The 24,666-nt window shown below is 41.9% G+C and overlaps 1 protein-coding gene across 1 annotated transcript in view; it reads left to right on the plus strand.

Moving 5' to 3' along the window:
• The window catches only part of plekhg4 (pleckstrin homology and RhoGEF domain containing G4), a 58,579-nt gene that overhangs the window by 32,165 nt on the left and 1,748 nt on the right, over nt 1-24,666 (plus strand). The window contains exons 5-23 of the mRNA XM_086140270.1: nt 1,584-4,476; nt 5,026-5,154; nt 5,243-5,366; nt 5,443-5,536; nt 6,009-6,095; nt 6,855-6,971; nt 7,292-7,390; nt 8,115-8,396; nt 8,578-8,700; nt 9,221-9,415; nt 18,839-19,599; nt 19,992-20,241; nt 20,794-20,883; nt 20,961-21,185; nt 22,466-22,636; nt 22,706-22,886; nt 23,871-23,987; nt 24,220-24,361; nt 24,439-24,542. Of these exons, the coding sequence (XP_085996396.1) occupies nt 1,584-4,476; nt 5,026-5,154; nt 5,243-5,366; nt 5,443-5,536; nt 6,009-6,095; nt 6,855-6,971; nt 7,292-7,390; nt 8,115-8,396; nt 8,578-8,700; nt 9,221-9,415; nt 18,839-19,599; nt 19,992-20,241; nt 20,794-20,883; nt 20,961-21,185; nt 22,466-22,636; nt 22,706-22,886; nt 23,871-23,987; nt 24,220-24,361; nt 24,439-24,542 (6,184 nt within the window). The remainder of the gene's footprint in view (nt 1-1,583; nt 4,477-5,025; nt 5,155-5,242; nt 5,367-5,442; nt 5,537-6,008; nt 6,096-6,854; nt 6,972-7,291; nt 7,391-8,114; nt 8,397-8,577; nt 8,701-9,220; nt 9,416-18,838; nt 19,600-19,991; nt 20,242-20,793; nt 20,884-20,960; nt 21,186-22,465; nt 22,637-22,705; nt 22,887-23,870; nt 23,988-24,219; nt 24,362-24,438; nt 24,543-24,666) is intronic.

Here is a 24,666-nt window from a genome sequence, read left to right on the forward strand (position 1 = left end):
TTGTATAGATTATCCGGCGCTACAACTCCATCAAGAAGTCCTTTTCTGTCACTATCAAAGCTAATGTTGTCATATTTCTGGCAAGCTTTAATTCACTGTAGGGAAAATGGTCGCTTGACAGAAGCAGTTGACACACGGAGGGTCGACAAACACACAAATGTGTACAGCGGCTCAGTCCTTAACTTTAGCTTGCACTTCATTTAATCCAGAATACATGGGCGCTGCGCCAATAAAAAGAGCTGTGCCACAACTTTACCCAGACATTAATTTTCCACAAAAAATTGGATAGTAAGATGTGCATTGTCATTGCCTCGTTTGCCACTGGTTACACTGTGCCTATTACATAACACAGGATCAGTGCGAGCTGTGCTGCCTTACTCGCTGCGCACTTGCTCACTCAGGCGTAGATCCTCTCTGGTTTTCCCAAAAGTTTTGGACAACACTGTTTCTCTGAAGTGTCTGGCAGTGCTCTTGTGTCTCGTTGCTGCCTTGGTTAGGCAAGTCAGATTCACAAACCCAGTATGGCTCCAAACACCATGTCGATCAGTGGCAAATAACAAGCACTCCCAGCAATACAATATGCAGTTTTCCTTGGATCCTATGAGTCATGGGTACTGCTCATACTTAGCAGGTTAAAAGTGATGAACAAGTCCTTTTCCTTGCTGTAACAGCTAACTTTGGAATTGCCCGACCTTTCTTAATGATGGCCAGCATTTCTCGAAAAGTCTGTCTTGAAAATGGCTTTGACAATAAATCTGCAACCACATCAATGTCTTTTCTTACTTCAGCCATCATCGGTTGACAAATTAGAGATTGTGTCAACACAGCTATATTTGTATTTTTCCAGCTCGCTACCGATGCAGCTTGCTAGATCTGGCTAGTACACTCTCTGACTATCCAATCAAAGGGCGTGTGACATGCCGACGTTGCCGCACACTTCTAGAAGGCCTTGGTGTCACAACTCAAAATCTGATTGGTTGAAGCAACAGTTTCATTGACACAATTTTTTTTGCTAGAACGCCTGTGAATCTGATTCTGCAAGTCTCCAGGCAGATTTCTTGACTTTTACCCAGCCTGGCAACAAATAATAGCTGAAATGTGATTAGTTGAATGCTTTAATATAAAAATACATGTTTGAAGCAGCACCGCCAGGGAAAAAGCTATTAAAGGAAGCAGACAGACCATTTGGAATTATTTAATAAGTATTCATGGACAAAATCTTATTAAAATCAGTCTGTGATTCAGATATTTTTTAGGCCAGCAGAGAAGGCCTTGCAGGCCCTGACAGCCCAACACTAAAGCCCACTAAAGACTCTTAAGTCACTAGTGTTCTGTGTTCAGACACTCCTGCTTTGGTAGAGTGAAGTAGAGTTTCGTCTCTATCCAGGTTTAGGGGGAAGTGTCTCGTTTGTTTGTACTTTTGTTCCAGTATCAGTGTGTTTAGACTAGTGCCCTGACTGAATTGGCTAGGATTTTAGTACCATTGTACCCATACTTGTTTCTGAGACATATTAAGGACGTTATGCATGACTGTAACTTCTGCTCTCTGTCACCCTTCTCTTCCCTCCTCTCATCTGCTGCAGTTGCCATATTCTGGTCGGCTGTTCCGTCATGAAGGTTGGCCTCTGTGTGTCCATGAGAAGGTAGTTGTCCAGCTCTGTCCGCTGGACCAGCGCTTCCTGTGTCCTGGAGACTTCTACCTCCTGGTTTCTCCTGCAGCTCCATCACTCTCTAGAGCTCTCCGTGACTCCTGCCGGAGGAGTTCCTTTCCCTGCCTGGTGGTGTGCAGCTTGTCACCTGGTGGACATCATGTGGAGCAGCAGGAGGTGTTCCACTTAGCCCTGCCCTCCCTATTCAGCATGGCTTGGCTGGATTCAGTCAATAGGGAAAGGAAGCGACGGGGAGCTCCTCGGCTGGACCGCTGCATTCTCTCCTCCAACGGAGATGTCTTCAGAGTCCCCTGGGAGGACGTGGTCTATCCAGAGTTCATCAGCCGGCACAGGTCCATCCCCAAGGATCAGGATGAATCGCCTGATAAAACATCACATCATCCACCAGAACAAGGGGTCCAGCTCCTGCCCTCGCCTACAATAGCAGACCAATCAGTGTTGAGCAGCGACACTGAAGAGTCTGAGGGGGAATATGTGGAGCTGACAGAGCTCCCGCTGCCTCGTTTCTCACCGCAGAAAGGCTCCTTGACTCAATCAATTGGACTGCAACGCCGATCCATGACCACTGCGTCCACACTGCAAACCGTACACACTCAGCTCACTACAAACACACAGTTGTCTAATGACACACAGTCAAATGCAGGCACACAGCAAACTATACAGACGTTGCACACCACAAATACTAACCAACCCGTAGACACACTGCTGACTACTTATTCACAGCCCAGTACACACATACATGAAGCTACAGACTCCCAGGGTATAACACATGTTCAGCAAACTACAAGTACATTGCACACACCACACACACAGCCCACTACAAACGGACAGAAAAGTTCCCACACACAGTTCACAGACTCACCGCAAACTACAGACTCAGCATCTACTACACAGACACGGACCACTACAGACACAGAGCGAACTACAGACACACAGTCCAAAACAAACACAGACTTCAGTCCACACACACAATCCATTACAGAAACACAACATACTACACACATAGATACAGATACACACACACAGCAGGCTTCATTCACGCAGCAAACTGCGCATACACAACAAATACACACACTTCAAGCAGCATACAAACAGGAATCCGCTCACACACAGCAAACTATTCAAACATCTCCAGTAAAACACAGCTTTGAGTGCTGTGACATACACACACAGCAAACTGACACTCAAGATACTTATAAACACACTACTACAACACATTCTGTGTTATTAGATCAGGAGGTCTCTTGTCTCATGGACAAGAATCTGAAGTTTTGCCCCAACATCTTGTCTTCCACCCCGCCTGAGGTGTATGAATCCTCTACCTGCCGGACACCGATGGAAACAGAATGTGCTGATACAGCTGGGTGTTCAAACCCTAACACTCAATCCAAAACCTGGGGAAATGATTTTGGGGAGGAGAGAAGAGATGAAGACTTGACAAAGAAGTTGGAAGGACAGAAGATAGAAGAGACAGGGAAGAGGGTAGACGAGGGTTTTTTAGAAGAGCACAAGGAAAGTGAAGATTTAGACAGAAAGGTTGAAGACGACATGCAAGTAGAGCAGGAGGTTAAGGTTACTGTACAGCAGAGTCATGCAAGTAGGGATGATGAGGAGAAGTTTGTGACATCTCACAGTGTTGGAGGGAAAGAAGAAAAAAGAGAACAGGAGTCCCATATTCATACACACTCTGAAGACTTTTATTGTGAAACTGAACCACAAAGCACAAAAACTGAAGTCTTGAATTTTGAAACCTTGGAAGCACTCGATCAGGCAGAGGACTCTCATTGTGAAAAAAAGGAATCGCTCACTAAAGATTCTTGTGTTAATGATGAATTGCAACACATGCACAGTGAGGATTCTTGTGAAAACTTCAGAGAACTGAAACAAAATAATGAATCTTCTGAAATCTGGACAGAAAGCACACACGATAAGCAATCTAATTGTGAGAATAAGCCGCTGCTCCTTCACTCTGAGGACTCGTATTTTCAAAATGATGTGTTACCGCCACAGTCTGAGGAAACATATTCTGAAAACAAAATTTCAACTCCCCACTATGAGGAATCATTTTCTGAAAACCATACAGAAAAGAGACTGAATGAGAATTTCTCTTCTCAATATCAACAAAATGTATGCCCCGAGGACTCAAATTGTGAAAATCAGTCAGTGCTGCACTCTGAGAGCTATAATTGTGAAAACAATTCATCAGGAGACCACTTGGAGAATCATTATTTTGAAAACACGTTACCACCACAATCTGAAAATTTGTACTGTGAAAACCGCACATTACCAAACCCCTCTGAAAATGCTCATTTTGAAAACAAGACATTACTACTCCATTCTGACAACTCTTGCTGTGCAGACAGCATGTTACCAACCTCTGAGAAGTCTTGTTGCGAGCACCCTTCTCTGCCCAAGTCAGAAGAAACTATTTGTGAAAATAATTTGTTGCATCCATACTCTGAGGGGCCTTGTCTTGAGACAAAACCACTCCCCCTCCAACTTCAGGACTCTAATTGTGAAAAACACTCTTTACCAACCCAGTCTAAAAACTGTTATTTTGAAAATATGATGCCTCTGACTTCTGTGGAATCAAATCCTGAAAACTTGCTACCGCAAAACTGTGAAGACTCCTCTGATAAAAACGAAATGACTTTGCCCCAATCAGAGGGTTCCAGCTCCTCAGTTATTGCCGTGACAGATCAACACGCTTGTCAAGAAGAACAGCATGGGTCTGGACAAGGGCAGGAATTAAAGAATGATGAAAAAGGGGTTGGTCGACGATGCCCTGTGGAGTGTCATACTGAAGGTACTCGCATTTATTTCCCTGTGGTTGTTCTTATTCTTACTCATAAAATTTTTACCTCTGTTCTCAGCATCTCCTCATCCTACCTTGCATCCTCTTCCTTCCTCCTCTTTTCTTCTCCCTACAATATGCCCCCCCATGTCACAGCTTTCTCTGTCTCTGTTTTATTCCCTCCTATCATTATCAGAAGATATGTAAATGAGCACAGATTTCTCACACATAGTAACACTATTGCAGTCCAGCAAAAACAGTGCGTTTGCCCCCTTTGACAGTGTAATCTTGTATGTTACTATTAGAGCCACAACTCCTAACCCCACTGTCAATTTCTCTTGGGGATAGAGAAAATGGGTGACTAGTTCCTCCTTTATTATTGTCAAACAACACAGATTACGTGGTTTAAGGCTTTGAAAAATCAGCCCTTTGTATAAATGATTGATAGTCACAAAGGCCTAGTTGCACTAAACATATTTGCCTCCTATTTTTACTATTCTTCATCATCCTTTATCCATCACATGTTTATTATTTTTGCTGTCTGTGTGTCTTGCTTCACAGACTACAGCCCTGAGCTATCTTCTGGCTATCCAGATGCTGTATCTTGTGATCCCAGCTCATCCAGTAACCAGTCCTCCCAGTCAAGCTTCAGCAGTGTGCTATTGAGCTCTGGAGTTCTCTGTCTGCCCGGTAACATACATACCCCATTCATCTTTGCCATGACCACCGTCTTTGTGTATGTGTGTCATTAGATTTCAACTCCTCTGTGTGTTTTAAGGTACCAGAGACCGGGCTGGGCATCCCCTGCTAACAGTCCGTACCAAGGACACATTGTGGTTGAACCCAAACTGCGATAACACTGCACTGCTCAATCTTCTGCTATACTACACTTCAACGCTCAGGTTGGAACCCAGCTCCCCTCCAGACATTTTACGTCAGTCAACTTCTTCCTCTGCAGCAATTTATTTTGTGTTGCAGTGAGGATGTACGAGAGCTGGGTCTGACAGTACTAATGGACATCAGCCGAACAGCTCCAGCACCTGCCCTTTTGGATGCCCTCAGAGCCCTGCAGGTGAGACTGAAACTGCATAATTTCATGTCAGTTCTGGCATATTTGTTGTTTAAAAAGAGAAAAAAAACATTTAGTTACATTCAAAACGAAACATTCGTGTAGGAAGATACATTTTAGTAACATGCCCTCTTTTGTTGAAAGATTAATATCCTCAATGACATCCCCCAAGGATTCAAACTACTTATTTGTTGTATAGAACAGTCAAAACAAATGGTTCAGAGTGTAGTTGATGACTTTTGCCACTACAGTATATTCACATTTGACCTCACTCATATTTGATTCAAATGTACTTAGAGATAGATTTTTTTTTGTTTAATAACTCCAGATTGAATGTCAAGCTGCCAGAAACAAAATAGCCATGTGATCATTCTGTTTGCCCAAGAAGGAGCAATATTAAGCTTGAACACTGAATTTATTTTCAAGTTCTTGTGTTTCTCTGAATATATGTGTTTTTGTTTGTGTTTCTGTGCAGGAGAAGGCACCAGGCTCCATTCACACTCTGTTACTGTTGACCAACAAGGACTCATCTTTGTATTGTGACAAACCTTTAGCTGTTAAGGCAAGTCCTCTCTATCCCTCTCTCTCACACACACACACACACACACACACACACACACACACACACACACACACACACACACACTTCTTTTCCTACATGTATTTGGAGATTATTGAACTTAAGAAAACTTAAAACAGCTATGTGCCAACTGAAATATTATCTGAATGATAATGATTTGGAAGCAAAGCAGTCATAGCTATAAAACCAGGCAAATATTGGAGTAACTTCAGACAAATAAGGAGTTTCATCTTCATATTATAAAGATTTGCCTGAGGGTTTTTAGAGTCCCAGTGTATTTGTGAGATAATTGTTTGTCTTATTCTGTGTTGAAATTTACTTGATGAAAACCTGCATGCTCTAAAAGAAAAGAAAAACAGAATGTTGATGTGACCCTGGCATACTCCCCCTTTGGCTCATCTATTGGCCAGCTATTCTTCAATGTTCAGCAGCTACTGAAAGATCAGCTCCTGTAGAGTAACTTGAACTTAATGACTATGGTATACTACCGTAATCAAAAAACAATTTCTTGATTCTTCCCAGATTGAATCTTTCCCTGAAAGAGGAATGACACTTAGGGGATGACAGCAGTTATTTTCCTGTTCAGCAAATTTTTCAGGGGACAAACTGCTTCAAGGTGACCGCCTCTTTTTGTTTTTTATGTTTGCGCGCGTATGTGTGTGTGTGTGTGTGTGTGTGTGTGTGTGTGTGTGTGTGTGTGTGTGTGTGTGTGTGTGTGTGTGTGTGTGTGTGTGAGAGCAGGTTGAGGTGTCATGTACCCTGAAGTCAATCCACAAACATGTGGATCTGCATCAACTGCCAACAGAGTTTGGAGGCTCCCTCTTCTTCAGTCAGAGCAACTGGGTGTTTTTCAGATCGGTCAGTGTACACACACACACACACACACTCAAACCAAACACATCATCAGTACAACTGCACAATTGCTGCTGTTTCTATCTAAGAGTCTGCTGGAATTCACTGAGTGAAAATTGATTAAAATGACAAAGAAATAGACTTAAGGGCACTTGTGGTTTAAGCAAGTCCATTTGCCATGATAAGTGTCATGAACTGGATGACTGGCAATCCTCACCGACTTTATTGGCATTTTGAAATTAATGAAGTGAAACAGGCTCACGTGTTCGAACTATGTTTTAATCTGTTACTTTGTGACTTTCTGTCTCTATCTGTGATGCCATTAGAGGATGGACCAGCTGACCAGTCAGTGTGAAAATGTCATAAGCCTGTTACAGAAGACCATCAACACCCTGGAAAACACAGCACTTCCTGCTACTGCTGAGGTATCTCTCTCTCTCTCTCTCTCTCTCTCTCTCTCTCTCTCTCTCTCTCTCTCTCTCACTCTCTCTCTCTCTCTCTCACTCGCTCTCTCTCTCACACCCCCACATGCATCCCCACAAATTCTAGGGTCAAAAATTAATTAATGAAACATGTTTTTGATGATAACTGTAGAAATAATCGTCACATAGTTGTTACCATCACTAAAATTGTATCTAATGCTTCCTGGAATCAAAAAATGTTGACCAACATTTGTCTAAATGTTGACCAACATATGTCTAATGTCTGTGTGTATACATGTATGTACACAAACATCCATAAATTAGTTGTGAATCAGGATACTGACCGTTAGCTCCATTACATGTGAGACACTCCTCCTGAATTCCACTATTTAAGTTGTTTCTATTCCATGTTACCATTGCAGTACAATGAATTGACCTTACCAGCATTCAGGCCACCCAGTGAAAGACTATTAGAAGTAAGACTACTTTAGTAAGACTCAGGACTCATCAGAAAATAAGATCTCACTATATTCATTCATGAAATTTAACAGAAAACTTTCTGCTGCTGTTTTTAAAAAGGAGCATTTTGCTTGTACAAAGATTTATGTGGCTGATTGATACTTCTGTGGTACCTGCATTCTGGTCTGGTGTAGGTTCACTTTAAGCCAACATTATGTGTTTTGTGTGTACTGTAACCCAAGCTTCCATATATCTGTCTGCGTTCCAGGAGGCGGAGCAGCTGTTGTCCAGGTTCAGAGCTGTGATGCGCAGTGTTTTAGAAGATAGCCGGTTGGTCAAGTTACAGCTGGAGGGTGGAGCTTCATTGTCTCTCCTCCGTAGAGAGGAGGGCAGTGCTACGGAAGCCCAACGGGGAGCAGTGGATGGAGTCTCATCACTGTATGAGCAGGTGGACGAACTGCTTCACCGCCTTGTTACACTGTCTAATGACCGAACAAGGCAGCTGGAGTTCATTCTGGACTTCAGCAACCTGGAGATGGGCTTCGCCAAAGTCAGTATGAGCATGCTCACAAACGTATATACTTTGGTCGTTATGTGAATCGTTGTTTATGTGCGTGGATATCCCGTGACCTCCTGATATGTCACTGTGTCACTGATGGGTGCATTAAAGTCTGTGTGTCTTGTGACCTTCTAACACAAACATATGCATTATGTGGTTGTTTGTGTGTTAGGTGGCTTCCTGGCTCCAGGAGGTTGGGGATGTCCATCTGAGGAGTCTGAATGAACCTGAAGATTCTCTGGAGCTTTTAAAAAAGAAGCAGCTAGACTTCAAGGACTTATTCTCATCAGCTTCTGTGAGTTCAGTCAGTTCAGTCGTCACTAACCACAATGATGTAGCAGTCAATAAGCGGTCTATTATAATGACAAGGAGAAGATGTGAATTTAAGTCAAGTGCCAAGTGTCCAAGTATGATAATACAATATAATTTCGTTATAAAGGTGATAGAATTAAATCTCGGGTTTTATGGTCATCAATGTAGTTTTTACATAAGTAGTGAAATATGAACATTCAGTAAAGGAGAACATTAAAGATTAACTAAGCCTCATAACTCCAGTCTTCATAAGTAGATTGACTTTGTTGAGTACACGGATTGAGTTCTAAACCTCTGTCTCTGATAAGTATGATCTGCTGCTATCTGCTGGTGGAAATGAGGACTGTTCCAAATCCAAATCTGGAATCTGGAATCCAAAAAAATATACCTGCTGTTCCAAGTATTTTGGCATCATTACTAGTACACAGTGACTGTTGGTTATATCTGAGGATTAAAGATGCCTTGTTTCCAAGCTGAGATAAACAGCGTGTTTGTTTCCATAGGAACACTGTAAACATGGAGAGGCCTTGTTGGCTCATCTAGATCGTTGGAGTGACATGCCATACTCTGCTGACCTACGAGTCTATGAGGTTAAAATTCACTCCTTCTGGGCTCAGCTTCAGGATTTCTCCCAGCGGGTCAACATCACTGGGATGAACATTGATCGGGCTGTTCACCTCTACACCTTTCTGGACCAGGTATCACTCAGCAGCTGCTCATCTTCAGATTATTTATGGTACCACATAGTAATCTGCTCTATCATCTTAGAGACATTGAAATTCTCTTAATCTCCCAGTCTGTAATAGATAAGACCAATCACATTCTCATTATTTTGACCAAATAACATTACTTAAAAAGAAAAAAAAACACTTAATTATCATTTGAAACCTCTCTTCTGCAGAAAAATGTGTCTTCATATTTGTTAGATTTGGAGATTAGTTTTGGAGGGAGCTTGTCAAGGGGAGACTGATTGGTCTATTGTTACTATTTTCTCTGAATATCATCTACACCTTCTTTCACCAAGTCCATGTTAACTTCTGATTGTTGAGGGTGTGTTTTCTCTACATAAGATAGAGAGTCACCTGACTACCACATTCCTCAGACATGAGAGGACGTGCTGAAGGTGAAGCGTGTGGAACTGCTGTAGGGTCCGACAGACTTTCCTTTGCAACAAATCCAAAAGTCAGATAAAGTACCTCTAAATAACTAATCAAAGTATCTAAAATTAGAAAAACATTATTCGTAAACGTTAAAATGGTAATCCCATGTACATGCGTAAAGGAGAAAAACATCACTTGGAAATGACCAGGAGAAAAGGGACATCAAATTAAAAAAAACAAAACATGAAAATTGTTTTGGTGGCCCACTTCTCTTGTGTTGGCCACTGTAAGTGACCAATGGTGACAGATGTATGTTGATCTGTGTGCCCAAGGGAATAGGGGGTATTGAGAAGTTTCCACCCCTATGCACCAGGGTGCAAATATTGACCTGACACACACACACACACACACACACACACACACACATGCTTGAACACATGCACACAGACATGCATACACACAAAGCAGATCAATTCATCTCTAGATCATAGATTTTTGAGGACAAAGGAGCATAACATAAATGTGATGCAAACCTGTGAAAAGTAGTTGCGTGCACGTGTCTCTGTGGGAGTATGTTTGCCTGTGTGTATGTCGGTGTGTGTGTGTGTGTTGTGTCATGCGTGTAGTCCAGGTATCGCTCCAGTGCCAAGTTTTCCCTCCCTCCCTCTTTTTCCCTCCTTCCACAAAGTCTTTGTTGATGTGGTGACCTCCTCCCCCCTGGGACCGCCCAGCTGCCATTCAGCATGTGAATGAGGTTGGGGGGTGTCAGGATGCCTCTCTTTCACTCCTCCCTCTCACTCTCTCTCAGTCAGACTATAACTTCACAACTGTATACATCAGGTAAGACTCAGCTCAAAACGCTCTTCTGCTATGTTTGGATCTTGTTTGTTTGTGTGTGTGTGTGTGTGTGTGTGTGTGTGTGTGTGTGTGCGTGTGCGTGTGCGTGTGTGTCTCAGTATGGCTACTTGCCTGTCTTTGATTCTTTTAGACTTCAGGCGTCCGCGTGTAGGAGAGTGTATCTGTCTTTGTGAGGACCAGCTGTCAGTTTTATCAATCAAAGAAGGGAATCTGAGGTTATTTCATCTTGTATCAGATCTGGATCTTATCGATTTATCTATCTGTCACATCTGATTTTTGGGAAGCCAAGTAATTGTGCCCTTTTTTTGAATAAATACCAAATTGTGTCACGTAGTCACTTGCTGGTCTAAGTGTGTCTAACTTATTCAGCCAAGGAGCCTGAAGGAGGGAGACACAAACACAGTGTGATAAAAGTCTCACATGTTGAAGCTGGGGCACTTTTTCTATATTAATTTAGCTCAGCTGACTTTTGGTACCAGATCCATTTCCAAAATCTATTTTTCATCATTTTTTTCTTCTTTGTTCAGGACATTAATTATGGATTATTGATTATTGATTATTTGACATGTTCATTTTACATATTCCTCTGCCAGTCTCACTTTGGGTCTGATATCCAGTTAGACCTCCATCTGCACATTTTCTGGAAATACATTTTCATCAAAACATTTCCATTAGTCTTAAACTCCAATCCTTTCAGACACTTCCAACACAATCCAGTCCCCACTGACATTGTCACAATTTGTACAGCATAGAACTCATTCCTGTAGTTTTAGCTCATGTCCTGGGACTACAAGCAAATGTACCTGCTTGTGCTTGCCCAACTCATTTGCTTGTTGAGTCTCTTGATCTGTAATGCAGAGAAGATAGCTTCCAGTGCAATCTTTCCGTCTTTTCCAAGGTTGCATGTTCCTTTAAATGCTGTGACTGCACTGAACACAGTCGAGAGTCATTGCATTACAAATGTCTTCCATTTGGCTGAAATTGATTTCATGTCTCAGTTTTACCGATGATTTACACCCCAAATAAATGATGTCATCTCGGAACGGCTAGGTTACATTCCTAGCAAAGCCTTTCTTTTCCATGATATTAGCTCAAACTTCCACACTGACAAAGCTTATGTTAAACGTTTGTAATGGGAATTCAGATCTATAAATATCAGCATTTAAGAAAGAACAACCCTTCTTTTTAGACAAACCAATGTAAGCTTTTTTTGCTTTTGCTCCAGCAAAAGCTGTTGAAAATACATCATGCTTTTCTAAAAAATGTTTCATTCTAAAGTGGGACTGAACACTTGTTGACTGTGTACATCATCTTACCAAATGACTGCAGCTAATGTTATCAGGGAGACAGGGAGGACAATATTTGGTGTGTCACCTGGAAAGAAAGTAGATAATGTGACTTGGTGGTGGAATGGGTAAGTGTAAGAGTGCATATGGAGAAAGAGGTTTGCTAAGAGGGAGTGGGACTCTGAGGGGATTGAAGAGAGTAGACATTCATACTGCGATGTAGTGCAAGGTGAAGGTAGGGGTGGCAACGGCCAAACAAAGGGCTTTTGATGACCTGGTTAATAGATTGGACAGTAACAAGGGAGAGTGATTTCATAAAGGTTGGTGAGTCAGAGAGGTAGAGATTAGAAGGACGTTAAGCAGGTTTGGGTGATTAAGCACAGAGTGGGAAATTTATTGACAGATGCCAGAGGTGTCATGGAAAGAATAAAAGTTTTTTTTGAGCAGGTGATGAATGAAGAAAATGAGAGAGAATCAGTAGTGGAAGAGGTGACTATTGTGGACCGTCAAGGTATAAAGATCAGTAAAGGTGAAATGAGAAGGGCATTGAAATGGACAGAGTGGAAAGATGGTTGTTACTAATGATATACCTGAGGCGGTATGGAAGTGTCTTAAGAGAAGTGGTACTAGAGTTTATTACTAAGTAATTTGACAGGATTGTAAAGAGTTAGAGGATGCCTGAGGAATGGAGAAGTGTGCAGTTTTTATGAACAAGGGAGATGTGCAGAATTGTGATAAGTGCAGAGGAATAAAGCTGATGAGCCATACAATAAAGTCACGGGAAAGAGTAGGGGAGGCTAGATTGAGAATCGAGGAGAGGATTTGTGAGCAGCAGTATGATTTCAAGAAAGATCACTACAAATGCTGTACTTGCTTTGAGATTGGGATAGAGAAGTAAAGAGAAGAGTGAGCTGCATTGCGCCTTTGTAGATCTTGAAAAGACAAATGACAGGGCGCTGAGAGAGGAACTGTGGTTCTTTTAAGACAGTTTTAGGTGTGTTACACAGGAGTTCAAGGTGGACGTGGGACTCCATAAAGGATCAGCAAGGAGCCCCTTCTTGTTCGCTATGCTGATGGATAGGCTAACAGATGAGATCAGAAAGGAATCTCCAGGGACTTTGATGTTTGCAAATAACATAGTGAGTCTGTTGTGAGAGTGAGGAACAGGTGAAGGAAAATCAAGAGGTCGAGTTATGTCCTCCATAGGAGAGAGGAATGGTGGTTTGCTGCTGCAAGAAAGCGTATGTGAGTGAGTGAGAGGGACCCAAGTGGAACGGTGAGGCTACAGGGAATAGGAGATAAAGAAGTTGGAGAACTAAAGTATCTAAAGTCAACATGACAGAGCAGTGGAGATTGGGGAGAAAGGTGAAAAACGTGTTCTAGCAGATTGAAACTGGTGAAGAAAATGTCAGGGGTAATGTGTGATAAATGAGGATCAGCCAGAATGAAAGGAAAGGTGTACAAGACAGTGGTGAGACCAGCGGTGTTACATGGTGGTATGGTGTGGTAGAAAAGACAGGAAGCAGAGCTGGAGATAGCAGATAAAGATGTGGAGGGTTTTTTTCGGCGTGACAAGGATGGATAGGATTGAGAATGAATCGATCAAAAGGACATCACATTTTAGATGTTTTGGAGGTAATGTCAGAGAGGCAGAACTGAGGTGCTTTGGACATCTAGAGAGGAAGGATGGTGTATATATTGAGGTTATGTGGTTTGAACTTCCAGTCAGATGCATGAAGTCTGTTTGTGTAAGAGAAGAGGACACAGACGACAGGCTTGGGATGAGGCATTTTCCATCAGGTTACTCACTTTGGTTGTGCAAAGCTCAGCCTATAATAATGCGTATAGTCGATTATGTTACCAGTCCATGTTGTGAGTTCAGTGCTCACTATCCTGTGCTTAATTTGTGGACTCCCTTTGATCTATTATATTGTATTATCTCAAGGAATGATAATAAGAACAGTATCCATTTAATGGTGTGTGCGTGCGTGCGTGTGTACGTCCGTGTGTGCGTGCGTGTGTGATGGCTTGTGTGTGTCTATGTGTGCGTGCGCATGCGTTTTAACCTCTACCTGCAACGCAGTTGTTTGTGTGCAGGCATACCGAATGATACAGACCTGACATCGACTGACTGGTATGGGAGGTCCATTGGTGGACACTGTTTTGAGTCAAAAACTCTGTATCTGAAATGTAAAGACAGAGAGATGGTTTAACGCTTGTTTGCAGAATGTATTTAGGGTGTGTTGGTAAATATGACTTACAAACAAACTTGAGACAATACTTCACTGTCCTATGAGTGCACTAACCACAAACTCAGATTATTGAGGTCAATGAACTATTGAGATTACATATTATGGATTTACACTGCTAACTTGAATAGCAAAGCTTTATTATTTAAATATTTGACTGCACAGAAAGAATGTTTACCCATTGTATGCCAGTGAGGGATTTTTGCTCCTATACCATATTCAGTTAATTAATAATAACAGTACCATAATTTTTGGACTATTGAGTGCATCTGAACACATGCTGCACCCATTAAATTTTAAAAGAAGAAAAATTGTGCATATATGCCGGTATAGGCCGCACCTGTTCATAAGCTGCAATTTCTAAATTTATAATTTCAGATATTTGCAAAGAAAGATGTTACAAAGCAAGATTTTTTTTACTTTTAATTAAAAATGTACCATAAATGCTTGTTTCTGAACAGTGCCTGTAGCATGTCTGGTTAAAAAAATAAAAATAAAAATACAGTAGTCTACCTGGAAACTTCATTGATCACTATCTTCATCTTTATCCAGCACATTATAACCACTAGTCGTCTTCTTCAGTGTTGGAACTAAACAGCCGTAGCATTCTCCGGTCACACACTTACTTAAGTCTTTCTTACGTTGTCACTCTGTGTCACTTTCGTCTCGAGGTAAATTCGCCCTTGAGCTTGTGGTCTCCTCTTTATCATGCAGCAGTCCAGCCTTTCGAACCCGGTTAGTGATTTATGCATTGATACCATGTGTAACAGCTCTATTTTCTTCTTTGACAGACAGATCGATTATCATTAACTTGAAAGCGGCATCATATGCATTTGTTAAGCAGTTTGTTAAGCAGTTTAATTTGAACGGTTTAATTGGTCCACTGTTACCATCTCGGTAACTTCATTGGTCTGATGTGATGAAGCTAAATATTTTGACGGCATGAAGCTCGTTATCCTGTAAAAATCCATAAGTTAGTCGCATCATTGTTTAAGCTGCAGTGTTCAAACCATGTGAAAGTCTAGAAATTATGGTATTTGTGAGACACTTTCATGCTGTCAGAAAGAAAAGGCGAGTTAAAGAAAAGATGGCACAATGATTTCACTTGAGAAAGAACAGAACACTTTTAAAGGTAAAACTCAATACCTTCTTGCATTTGGACTGAAACTGATCTCATGCTGCTGTCACAAAAAGTCCTTAGACGTTTATACAGCGGCAGCAATAGCTGCATAATTAGCTTTGATAATTATACAGTTACACAAGGCACGATAACAAATGTGGATGTATGTGGTGGCTGATTTGAAGAATGACGATAGCAAAACAACAGATGTTCCTTTGTCTTTTTTGAAATACATTAATTATTTCAACACAGATGACCGCCAGAATAGTACAAGCTAATTTGTTGTGATGCTATTTAATCTGTCTAGATGTTTTCTCCACACAACAAGCCATTAGAAGTGCTAGGATTAGGGCTCAGAGTTGTTTGCTTTGGTTTGCTAGCACTAGGTGAACTGAGGACAAGTGGGTTGAAGAAATGTCAACATGGCTGATTGTAGTGTCTTAAAAAGTATAAATCTTTCAGGTGTCTACTAACTTGAACTCACAACCCGTAGAACCAGAAACACTGACCACTGCAACTTCAAACAGAAATACCATAAATGTCAAAGAGACAAGAAACATCATTGGTGGTCTCATGTGTTTTTAACTCTGACCTGACACAGTAATTACACTGTATTGATTTATTTTTCAGGTTCTGTTCAGATGGTTGTTTAAATAAATACATTTTATGATAATGCCAGGCCACACAGTGTGTACTCACACATACACACTCTACATAAACCAAGACACAACAACCTAATGAACATCCTTGGACAAACTCACACTTATCTGTCAGTAAATACACAGTGAGCACAGTGTTCCCAAGGAGCATAGAAGAAAGTCACATTTTAAGAACAAAGACTTTCTACTCAAATACAAAGTCTTGAGTCTGTCTGGTGCAAAACAAGACATTTTACTCTGATAATGTCTGACAGATTCAATCCTGCCTAACTCCGAGCTCCATCTTCAGGAAGCATGCCCCATGTGGAAGTAAATAAGTAGATGCAATATCAACTTGGATATGTGTGACATCAGATAGGGGGGGCTTTGAGGTCAGGTCAAACTGAGCCCCCATTCCCCCTTACTGCAGCGTCAGTCAGTCCCAATTTGACTTTGAAGGGTTTGGAATCCCCCTTTAACTGCTTTTCACTTTTAACCCCCCCCCCCCCCCCCCCCAACCCTCACCCAGTCCCGTGCTGACTGACTCCAGCAGAGCTGACCTCAGTTCTTCAAGTGTCAGAAACAAGCAGACATTTTCATCTCTCCTCCTCTCCAGTGTCTTCCTCCTTTTCTTTTCCACTAATCTATTTTCCTCACTTTAATGTTTGTTAGAAAGTGGGTGAAGTGGTTTGTGGTAAATTATCGGTACTATCTTTATCTTGTTAGTTAGAATGTGACTTGGCAGTCCAGCAATTAATGCTATATCCTGCTGGCTTGTATAGTGGAGGGAAAGAGCAAGTGTAGATTGCAATCTTGTGTCAAAGAAATGACCTGATGTGTTGAGTAACTCAGTAACTCTGCTGCTTCTTCCTCTGTCTTGATATTTTGAACATCAAATCTGAGACATAAGAACAGATGGTATTTACATTAACCAAAATGTCTAAGGATATCAGTCGCTAATTTGAAGGGTCTGTCAACTTGGACGTCCACAACATGAAGAACTGATACTTTGCAGTTTCCCCAAATAAAGGACTGTCTTATCTCATTGTAGATTGTAGCTCAATGATGCCCCCCCTACAAAAAAAGGAAAAAAAAAATGGTCCTTTGTGTGTGTGTCTTGGCTGAGTGCTCCTCAAACTGATTAGCTTCCTGATTCGTCCTGATCACCAGACGCTCAGTTCCCACATACATTCAACTCACCCAGAGGCCTTTTGTAGAGATGTATTTGTGTGCTTTTGTATGTGCCCATATGGTTCCATTAAGTGTCTTCTAATCCCTCTGTCCTGACAACAGTAGGTTAACAATATTAAAACAAACCTGAATTCAGATATAAAATGGCTGAAATGAAATAATGGTTAATTGCAATCTGTGTTTTTTAGCAGTTCCCTTAAACCAAATGATTTTGGTCTCATTTAAGCTTCCTTTAGACATATACTGCAAATTTTACAGTAACATGGCATTCGCTGCTTGGGTTGTTCATGAGTGACAGAGTGAAAATAAAACTCTTTTAAGTCGTCAGGTTCCCACAGTCAATATAATCACGGATCAAGTCAAGGATCAGGGAATTCATAGAGGGTGTGACTGTTTGTTAAAGAGTTTATCATGGACAACTAAACCATTACCCGTTGAATAAACGTAATTTATATTAGACAGGCCGACAGCTTGCAACAAATAGTTTAATAGCTGTTTTGGAGCAACTTCATTGTGCAGTCAATCTGCAGTTGTATGTCGATCAGTTGAGACGAATATTAGCAGGAATACATTTTTTAGCTTGTTCATTCATTTACACAGAAAACAGAACTTTAGGCTTATAAAAATAAAGAAAGGGAGGGAAAAAAACCTGAAAGAATGAAAAAGAGGAAGAAAATTGAAAGCAAACTAAACAGAGTGTATATCGCCCTCTGCTGTACTGCTTACTGCTCTGCTTGTTTATGAAACCTTCAAGATAATCCTTTTTTTTTACTTAGAACTGAGACAGTCTGCCCTTACTGTGTGTGAGGGTGTGGGAGGTGGTGTCGGGGAGCGGGGGCGAGGGGGGGGGCTGCTTTAGCAATGAGGTCATGTGCTGTCAGTCAGGAAGGGAAGAACAATTCATCAAGGCACTGAATAAAGGCAGGCTTCTTTTATTTATATGCTTTGACACGTGTGCGCGCGCACACACACACAGACTAGCAGAACCAGGGGGGGAGGTTGGAGCCTGCCTCACTCACTTAAAAGCTCCTTCCTCCCAAGGCTGGTATCACTCCTGACCTCCACATTCTCTCTTTCTCATGTTTTCTGCCTTTTTCATTCCCCGTAACTTTCACAATTAAAAATTGCTTATTTACCGTGTGTTTTAGAAGTAGTTCAGGAAAAGTAGACGTGAATATAGAGTATCAGGAGATTTCGTTTGCGAAAGCTGTCCACTCAGTGAAGCAAGTTGATCACCCATTCTGTTGTGAAATTCTCAACAGAGTGAGAGAGAGACAGACGCCCACACATCACTTGAACTGGAAACCGTTCCAAAACTAGGGTATAAAGCATCAGCATTGCTGCAATTGTTTGTTTTCTCTTACTTTACACATTTTTAAGGTTACTTAGTAATCTAAGTCCACTTAATTGTCATGATGATGACAACCATGACAATCACTTTGACATTTACAAGTGATAGCAATAACATTTCATAGTCCATAAATAATGAGCTTATATGCATTACATTTGTTTAGCTTTGGGGTCCAGATAATCAGCTGGAAAATCCACATCTGAGGCAAAAAATTAAGGTTAAATTTCTCTTAAGTTACCTGTTCAGGATCTCCTTTGACTAGCCCTACCTGAACCTGTTTGTAATGAGGCCACATTCCTGTAATGGCGTTGTATGTGACACTTTGCAGGCCTATGGCTGGGCATTGGAGGGCATGCGTCAGCTCGCTGGCATCAGTATGGACGACTGCCGGCTTCCAGACAAATGCCAGGCTGTGATCAACAGCCTGGAGGACTACCACCGCCAACACCCGCCCATCCCAGACACCTGCTTCCAGGACATGAAAGCAGTGGCAGGGGAGCTGCGAGGGGAACAGGGGGTCCGTCAGTGGCACTTTGCCTGGTCCAAGTGCCAAGAGACCCAGAAAATGATGGACAGGAAGATGGAGGCTGCCCTCAAGACTCGAGACTCCCCCCACAGACGACGCTCTGACTCTGTCAAGAGCTCCTCCTCCGGGAGGACACTTTCTGGACTCTTTGGGCTCAGGGAGAGCTTTGATCCACCTGAGGAGGACATCATATCCCAGCACATGCCATTCCTGCAGCGTCTGTTTCGCAGTGACGCAACTTCAAGTCCCACCCCATCCCATCGCCTCACACCCTCCCCTCCCACCTCCTGCAGAAGGCAGCCACTCAGGAAGACCCAGAGTTTCGACTGTGCCCCAACTCCAGAGGGGTCCTATTATGGGGTGAGCCCCCGTGCTCTCAGCGAGCCAGTGCGACGGGGAAACACTGGGGTCTTCATCCGTGGCCTGGAGGTCAGCAGCTCAGAGGCAGCTGATCACACCCTTTGCCCAAGGATGGTGGCTCACGGATGGCCTGGGCAGGGACCCCGTTGCTCAGGGAGCCTCAGGACCATGGGGAGCCCCTCAGAGTCCCGGCCTCGAGGGAGGTGAGTCAGTAGTTCAGCAGTGATACAGCGCTTATAGATAACTATAAGCGCTGTATTATTTTATCAGTGTTCAATACTATCCCTTCAAGTTAATAGGGTCGTGAACTTGGAAAAGCATGGCAATTAAATTTGGAAGTTTTTTATTTGAAGTCATTTTGGATACAACATTTATTGGATTAGAAAGCAGCTTTACAAGTACTTGTGTATAAAAATTTGTAAAATACTTATTATCAACCTTTACTGCTTGTTGTACTGAAATATGCTGGCATCTTTTCTGTCTGCCATTTCTGAGGCCTTAGCATAAATGACTCTTCAAGTCTGGAACTTATTGTCAGAAATGTTTATGGACTCTGTAATGATAAAACTCTTCAATTGTCCGCCGACATTTGCAGTAAGCTACGTCACATCATGGAGGAGATGGTGACCACAGAACGCGAGTATGTGCGGTCGTTGCACTATGTGGTGAACCATTACTTCCCTGAGATGGAGCGGCATGACGTGCCACAAGAGCTGCGCGGAAAACGCTCAGTAGTCTTCGGAAACCTGGAGAAGCTTCATGATTTTCACAGCCAGTTCTTCCTTCGAGAGCTTGAGGCGTGTCGGAGACACCCGCTGAGGGCACCGCACTGCTTCCTGAGACATGTAAACTTCACACACACACACGCAACTGCCCATGTCGATAGGACACGGAAATAAGTTGCCACAAGGATCACATCAGGCCAACTGTTGACATCAATACATAATCAAGATATTATTCTAAAATCTGAATGGTTGTCACTTTTATTACTGCTGTATTGGAACATGAAATACTGTTCATACGACACAAATACAGAAGTTGTCTGGGGATTAAGGTGGGATCGAATCAAATCTGTGCCTTATATCACCCTATATATGTGACTATATGGCACATACTGCTGAGTATCTCAGGCTGCATGGCAACCGCTTTGAACGCATATGGTCAGTAACATTGAGGGTACGAATTTTAGAAATGGAATTTGAATCCGGCAATCCATATTGTGTGGTGCATTTGTAATTGTTGACATTGTCTCAACTTTTTTTCCCTCATACTTACAATTTGTGTGCATTTTCTAACGGAGCAGTTGTATTTAGATGGTAGAAAAATGTAAAAAGAAATAATGCAACAGAAGTGCATGACTGAGGGTGACATGCTTGTTCGTTTCTATGTTTCTGCAGCAGGAACAATTCAGTCTGTACGCGCTCTACAGCAAGAACAAACCCAAGTCTGATGCTCTATTGGCCAATCACAGGCTGTCCTTCTTCAGGGTAGGACCTCTACTCTCTGACCTCACATTCCAATCTTCCTTCCCTATGTTAATTTTGTCTCCCATCCCCAACTCCAGAGGAAGCAGCAAGAGCTGGGAGATAAAATGGACTTGTCATCCTACTTGCTGAAGCCCATTCAGCGTATGAGTAAATATGCCCTGCTGCTGTCCGACATCATTAAGGAGGTGGGTGTGGCTCAGGAAGCTGACCTAAGTGTGCTACTGGCTGCAACGCACATGGTCAAATTTCAGCTTCGCCACGGAAACGATCTACTCGCCATGGATGCCATCCGGGATTGTGATGTGAGTCGGTTTTTGTAAGAAACACCTAAAATGCTGAAATATATTCTTTGGATTGCATTGAAAATATAGTTAGCTGTATAGACCCATTGACAAACCCGCTTGGTTGACTGTGTGAAGGTTTCTCAAGTGAATTTTGAAGAGAAGATCTGTAAATCAGGCGCTTCATGCAAGCCTCCTCTGTCTTTAATTCATGTGTAAAATTGAATTAAGGGTTATTAAATGTTTCTGTTTCTGTAGTAAATGTTTCTGGTTGTATCAGCCTCCTTTACCTTAGTCACATTTGCTGTGGTTTCTTTCCTTATGTCTCATCAAGATTCTTTGAGCCTTTGGATAAATTCCAGTCCCTCTGCCCTGTCTACAGTGTCATGTTAAGCCATTGATAAGAAGCAGCCTGTTCAGAATAGTTAGAAATCTTCACCCAAGAAACAATTCATTGCATCAACAGCTAAATCTTTAGGTTTTCAAAGATATTTATTCTTGATAGAGGTTTCCACGATGTCTGCCTCCGATTTATATGACCTGTTTACTGTATAAAGGGCATTTGCCATCTACATAGCAGATGTAGCAGAAATACTTTGTGAAGTGGATGTTATTTCATTTTTCTTATTCAGTGGCAAAATTCCCGCTGATATCCCTTTCTACTTACAATAGATCTCTGTTTCAGCAATTCTTTTAGCCAGGTCATTTAATACATAATGGCGTTTTAAAAAGTTCAGAGCTAGTTAGGGGATGTTGGCTGAAATGGTCCACCACAGATTTTTATTTTTCACATATTGGGAGGCACATATCTGTTTGTCACTTCTGATAAATGAACACATTGAAGTAGGTGAAAGCAAGCTAAATACACCAGTTAGTAAACAGCACCTTTGACAGTTTTTAATGATGGTGGACACATGGGATCTGTAGAAACAATTAAAAAACATTGTATACAAAGCCAACCGAATACTGAAAGGATTATTTAAGGATTATTAGTTCTATTCAGTAATTTTTTAATGGGAACCTGCTAAGGAACGGGCTGGACATAGTAGCAGAACCAAGAGCCTTTTATCCTCTGAAATGACATCCTTCAGTGACCTGTACTTGCCTCACCTGTTGTTACATGCAGTGTAGAAAGTGGTGAAAAGTGGCTTAAGTAGTATGAGGACAGCCACAGCGAGAAGCTCATTTACAAAGGCAGTGTTTCCATTAGCAGAGGGATGAAGGCAGAGTCTGTGTGTGACTATTACGTAGTCTGATTAACCTAGTCACTGATGACTGATATTTTTTTGTTCCTTCTACAGGTGAACCTGAAGGAGCAGGGTCAGCTGATCCGTCAGGATGAGTTTACAGTGTGGAGTGGGAGGAGGAAGTGTCAGCGCCATATCTTCCTGTTTGAGGAACTAGTGCTGTTCAGTAAACCAAAGAAGGTAGAGGGTGGCCTGGATGTCTTCATCTACAAACACTCCTTCAAGGTGAACTCTACTCCACTCACAGGCAGGGAGGTGGCAGAGTCTGGTCTTACATGCCCCTTTCCGCTTCAGACAGCTGATATAGGTCTGACAGAGTCGGCGGGAGAGGATGGACTGAAGTTTGAGATCTGGTTCCGAAGAAGGACAGCCAAGAACCAGACCTTCATCCTTCAGGCTGCAATCACTGAGGTCAAACAAGCCTGGACTAGTGAGATCGCTCGCCTGCTGTGGACTCAGGCTGCCAGGAACAAAGGTAGCAGTGGACACAGACAGTCTGACAACATTGAAACGAAAAAAAAAACATTTGCACTGAGCAATGAGATTTGATGTGATTCACTCAAACCTGTGTTGTTTTTTGTTTGTAGTCGTTTGTTTTTCCCCCTTTCTTAGCAGTGTCTCGTTAATTTCCAGGTAAATCCATTCAAGCCTTTAAGTTTTATTTTTTTTATTATTAACAGATTTTTTTCAGTCTGATATTCACAATTAAAACAAATAATTAAATGAACTTTCAAAAAAATGTGAGAAATGTGTAGCAATTCAATAAAAATAATTATGTATAATGTGTAAAGATAAGCCAAACAACTTAAAACAAACTAACCTTCTCTTCTGCCCTGATCTATTTGAGGTCAGATCAAACAACACGCTTTCTTGATTTCTTGTTTAAATGAACATCATCCAAAAATATCTCGTCATTCCTAAATACTACTATTTTCTAAGTACCTGTAAGGACTTAATTTTTAAGGGGCTTGTGGTTTGGTTTTAGACAATCTTTTACTTATTTTTTAGGTAAACAATTGAACTTTTCATTTTTAAGGGAGGAATTCCTCCTCATGTCTGGATGTACAGCAGTCCCTCACATATCGCGGTTCATCTTTTGCGGTCTCGGCGGTATAAAATGGTATCACAAACAATTTTATATTTTTGCTATGGCACAGGTTTTTTCGGTGTAAATTATTTTTGAATGCTTATTATTTCAATTATTGTTATGGTAAGACTATATGAAGTGTTTTTCAGAGTATGGGAAAGGTTAAAAAATGTCACAAGTGTCAAGAGTGTCATAAAGCTTTCGAAAATAAATAATAAAATGAAAATAGGGTCGCTACTTCGCAGACTTTTGTTTATCGTGGTTGGTTATGGATATTAACCCCCGGGATAAACGAGGCACTACTGTATATCCAGTACAAAACAATGTGAGTGGAGTTAAAGAGGACTGAGCCTGTGCGGTCTGTGCGTGCAGAGATGCGTCTGAAGGAGATGGTTTCGATGGGAGTTGGAAACAAACCCTTCCTGGACATTCAGCCGAGCGACGCGGCCATCAGTGACCGAGCTGTCCACTGCATTATGAAGAGCCGAGGTGAATCCCGCTGCTTCTTTACACTGGTTTCAGCCCATATAGACATATTTAAAACAGTGACAGTCACACGAGGGTTCCCAGCTCCAATGACCAGACTGAACAAACTCGATTTGGTTACCTAGTTTTGGAGACCTGCAACATTGTCAGTCAGAAGGAAGGAGGCAGTTTGAATGTCATCAACAGCAACCACCCATCATAGACATGGAATAATTGATAATGTGGTTTTGTTCAGGGGCCAGAACGCGAGCATCCATCGCTGTCTCAGTCTTCGATCACTCCAATCCTTTCAAATGTGCAGCAGTGAGCTCTGAAAGCACCACCTCAGGCCCCTCATCCTGCAGCCTGTTGGGACCCCTTAACCTACACATGTACAGGTAAACACACAAATTCAAGTACTCACTCATACTGTCCATGGACACACGGATGATAAAATCAAATCTTCTTTCCACAGTCAGGGCACATCATCCTCCCCTCCCCTCACTGTAGAGAGCTCGTTCACTTCCTGTGTGGAGGAAGACGAACAGGAGCATGAGACGAGCAGCCAACCCTCTATAAGTATGTGTGCGCACAGTGTAATTTCTCTTGGTCAGGTAGAAATGATAGTCATTAAACCATCATTCAGAAAACATATTCTGATGAAGAAAGACAACATAGTTAAGAATAAGACTACTGTTTACCG

Source organism: Fistularia commersonii, chromosome 3, assembly GCF_037954325.1.
Source record: "Fistularia commersonii isolate RoL2024-O1a breed Wild chromosome 3, RoL_Fcom_v1.0, whole genome shotgun sequence".
Taxonomy (NCBI): Eukaryota; Metazoa; Chordata; class Actinopteri; order Syngnathiformes; family Fistulariidae; genus Fistularia; species Fistularia commersonii.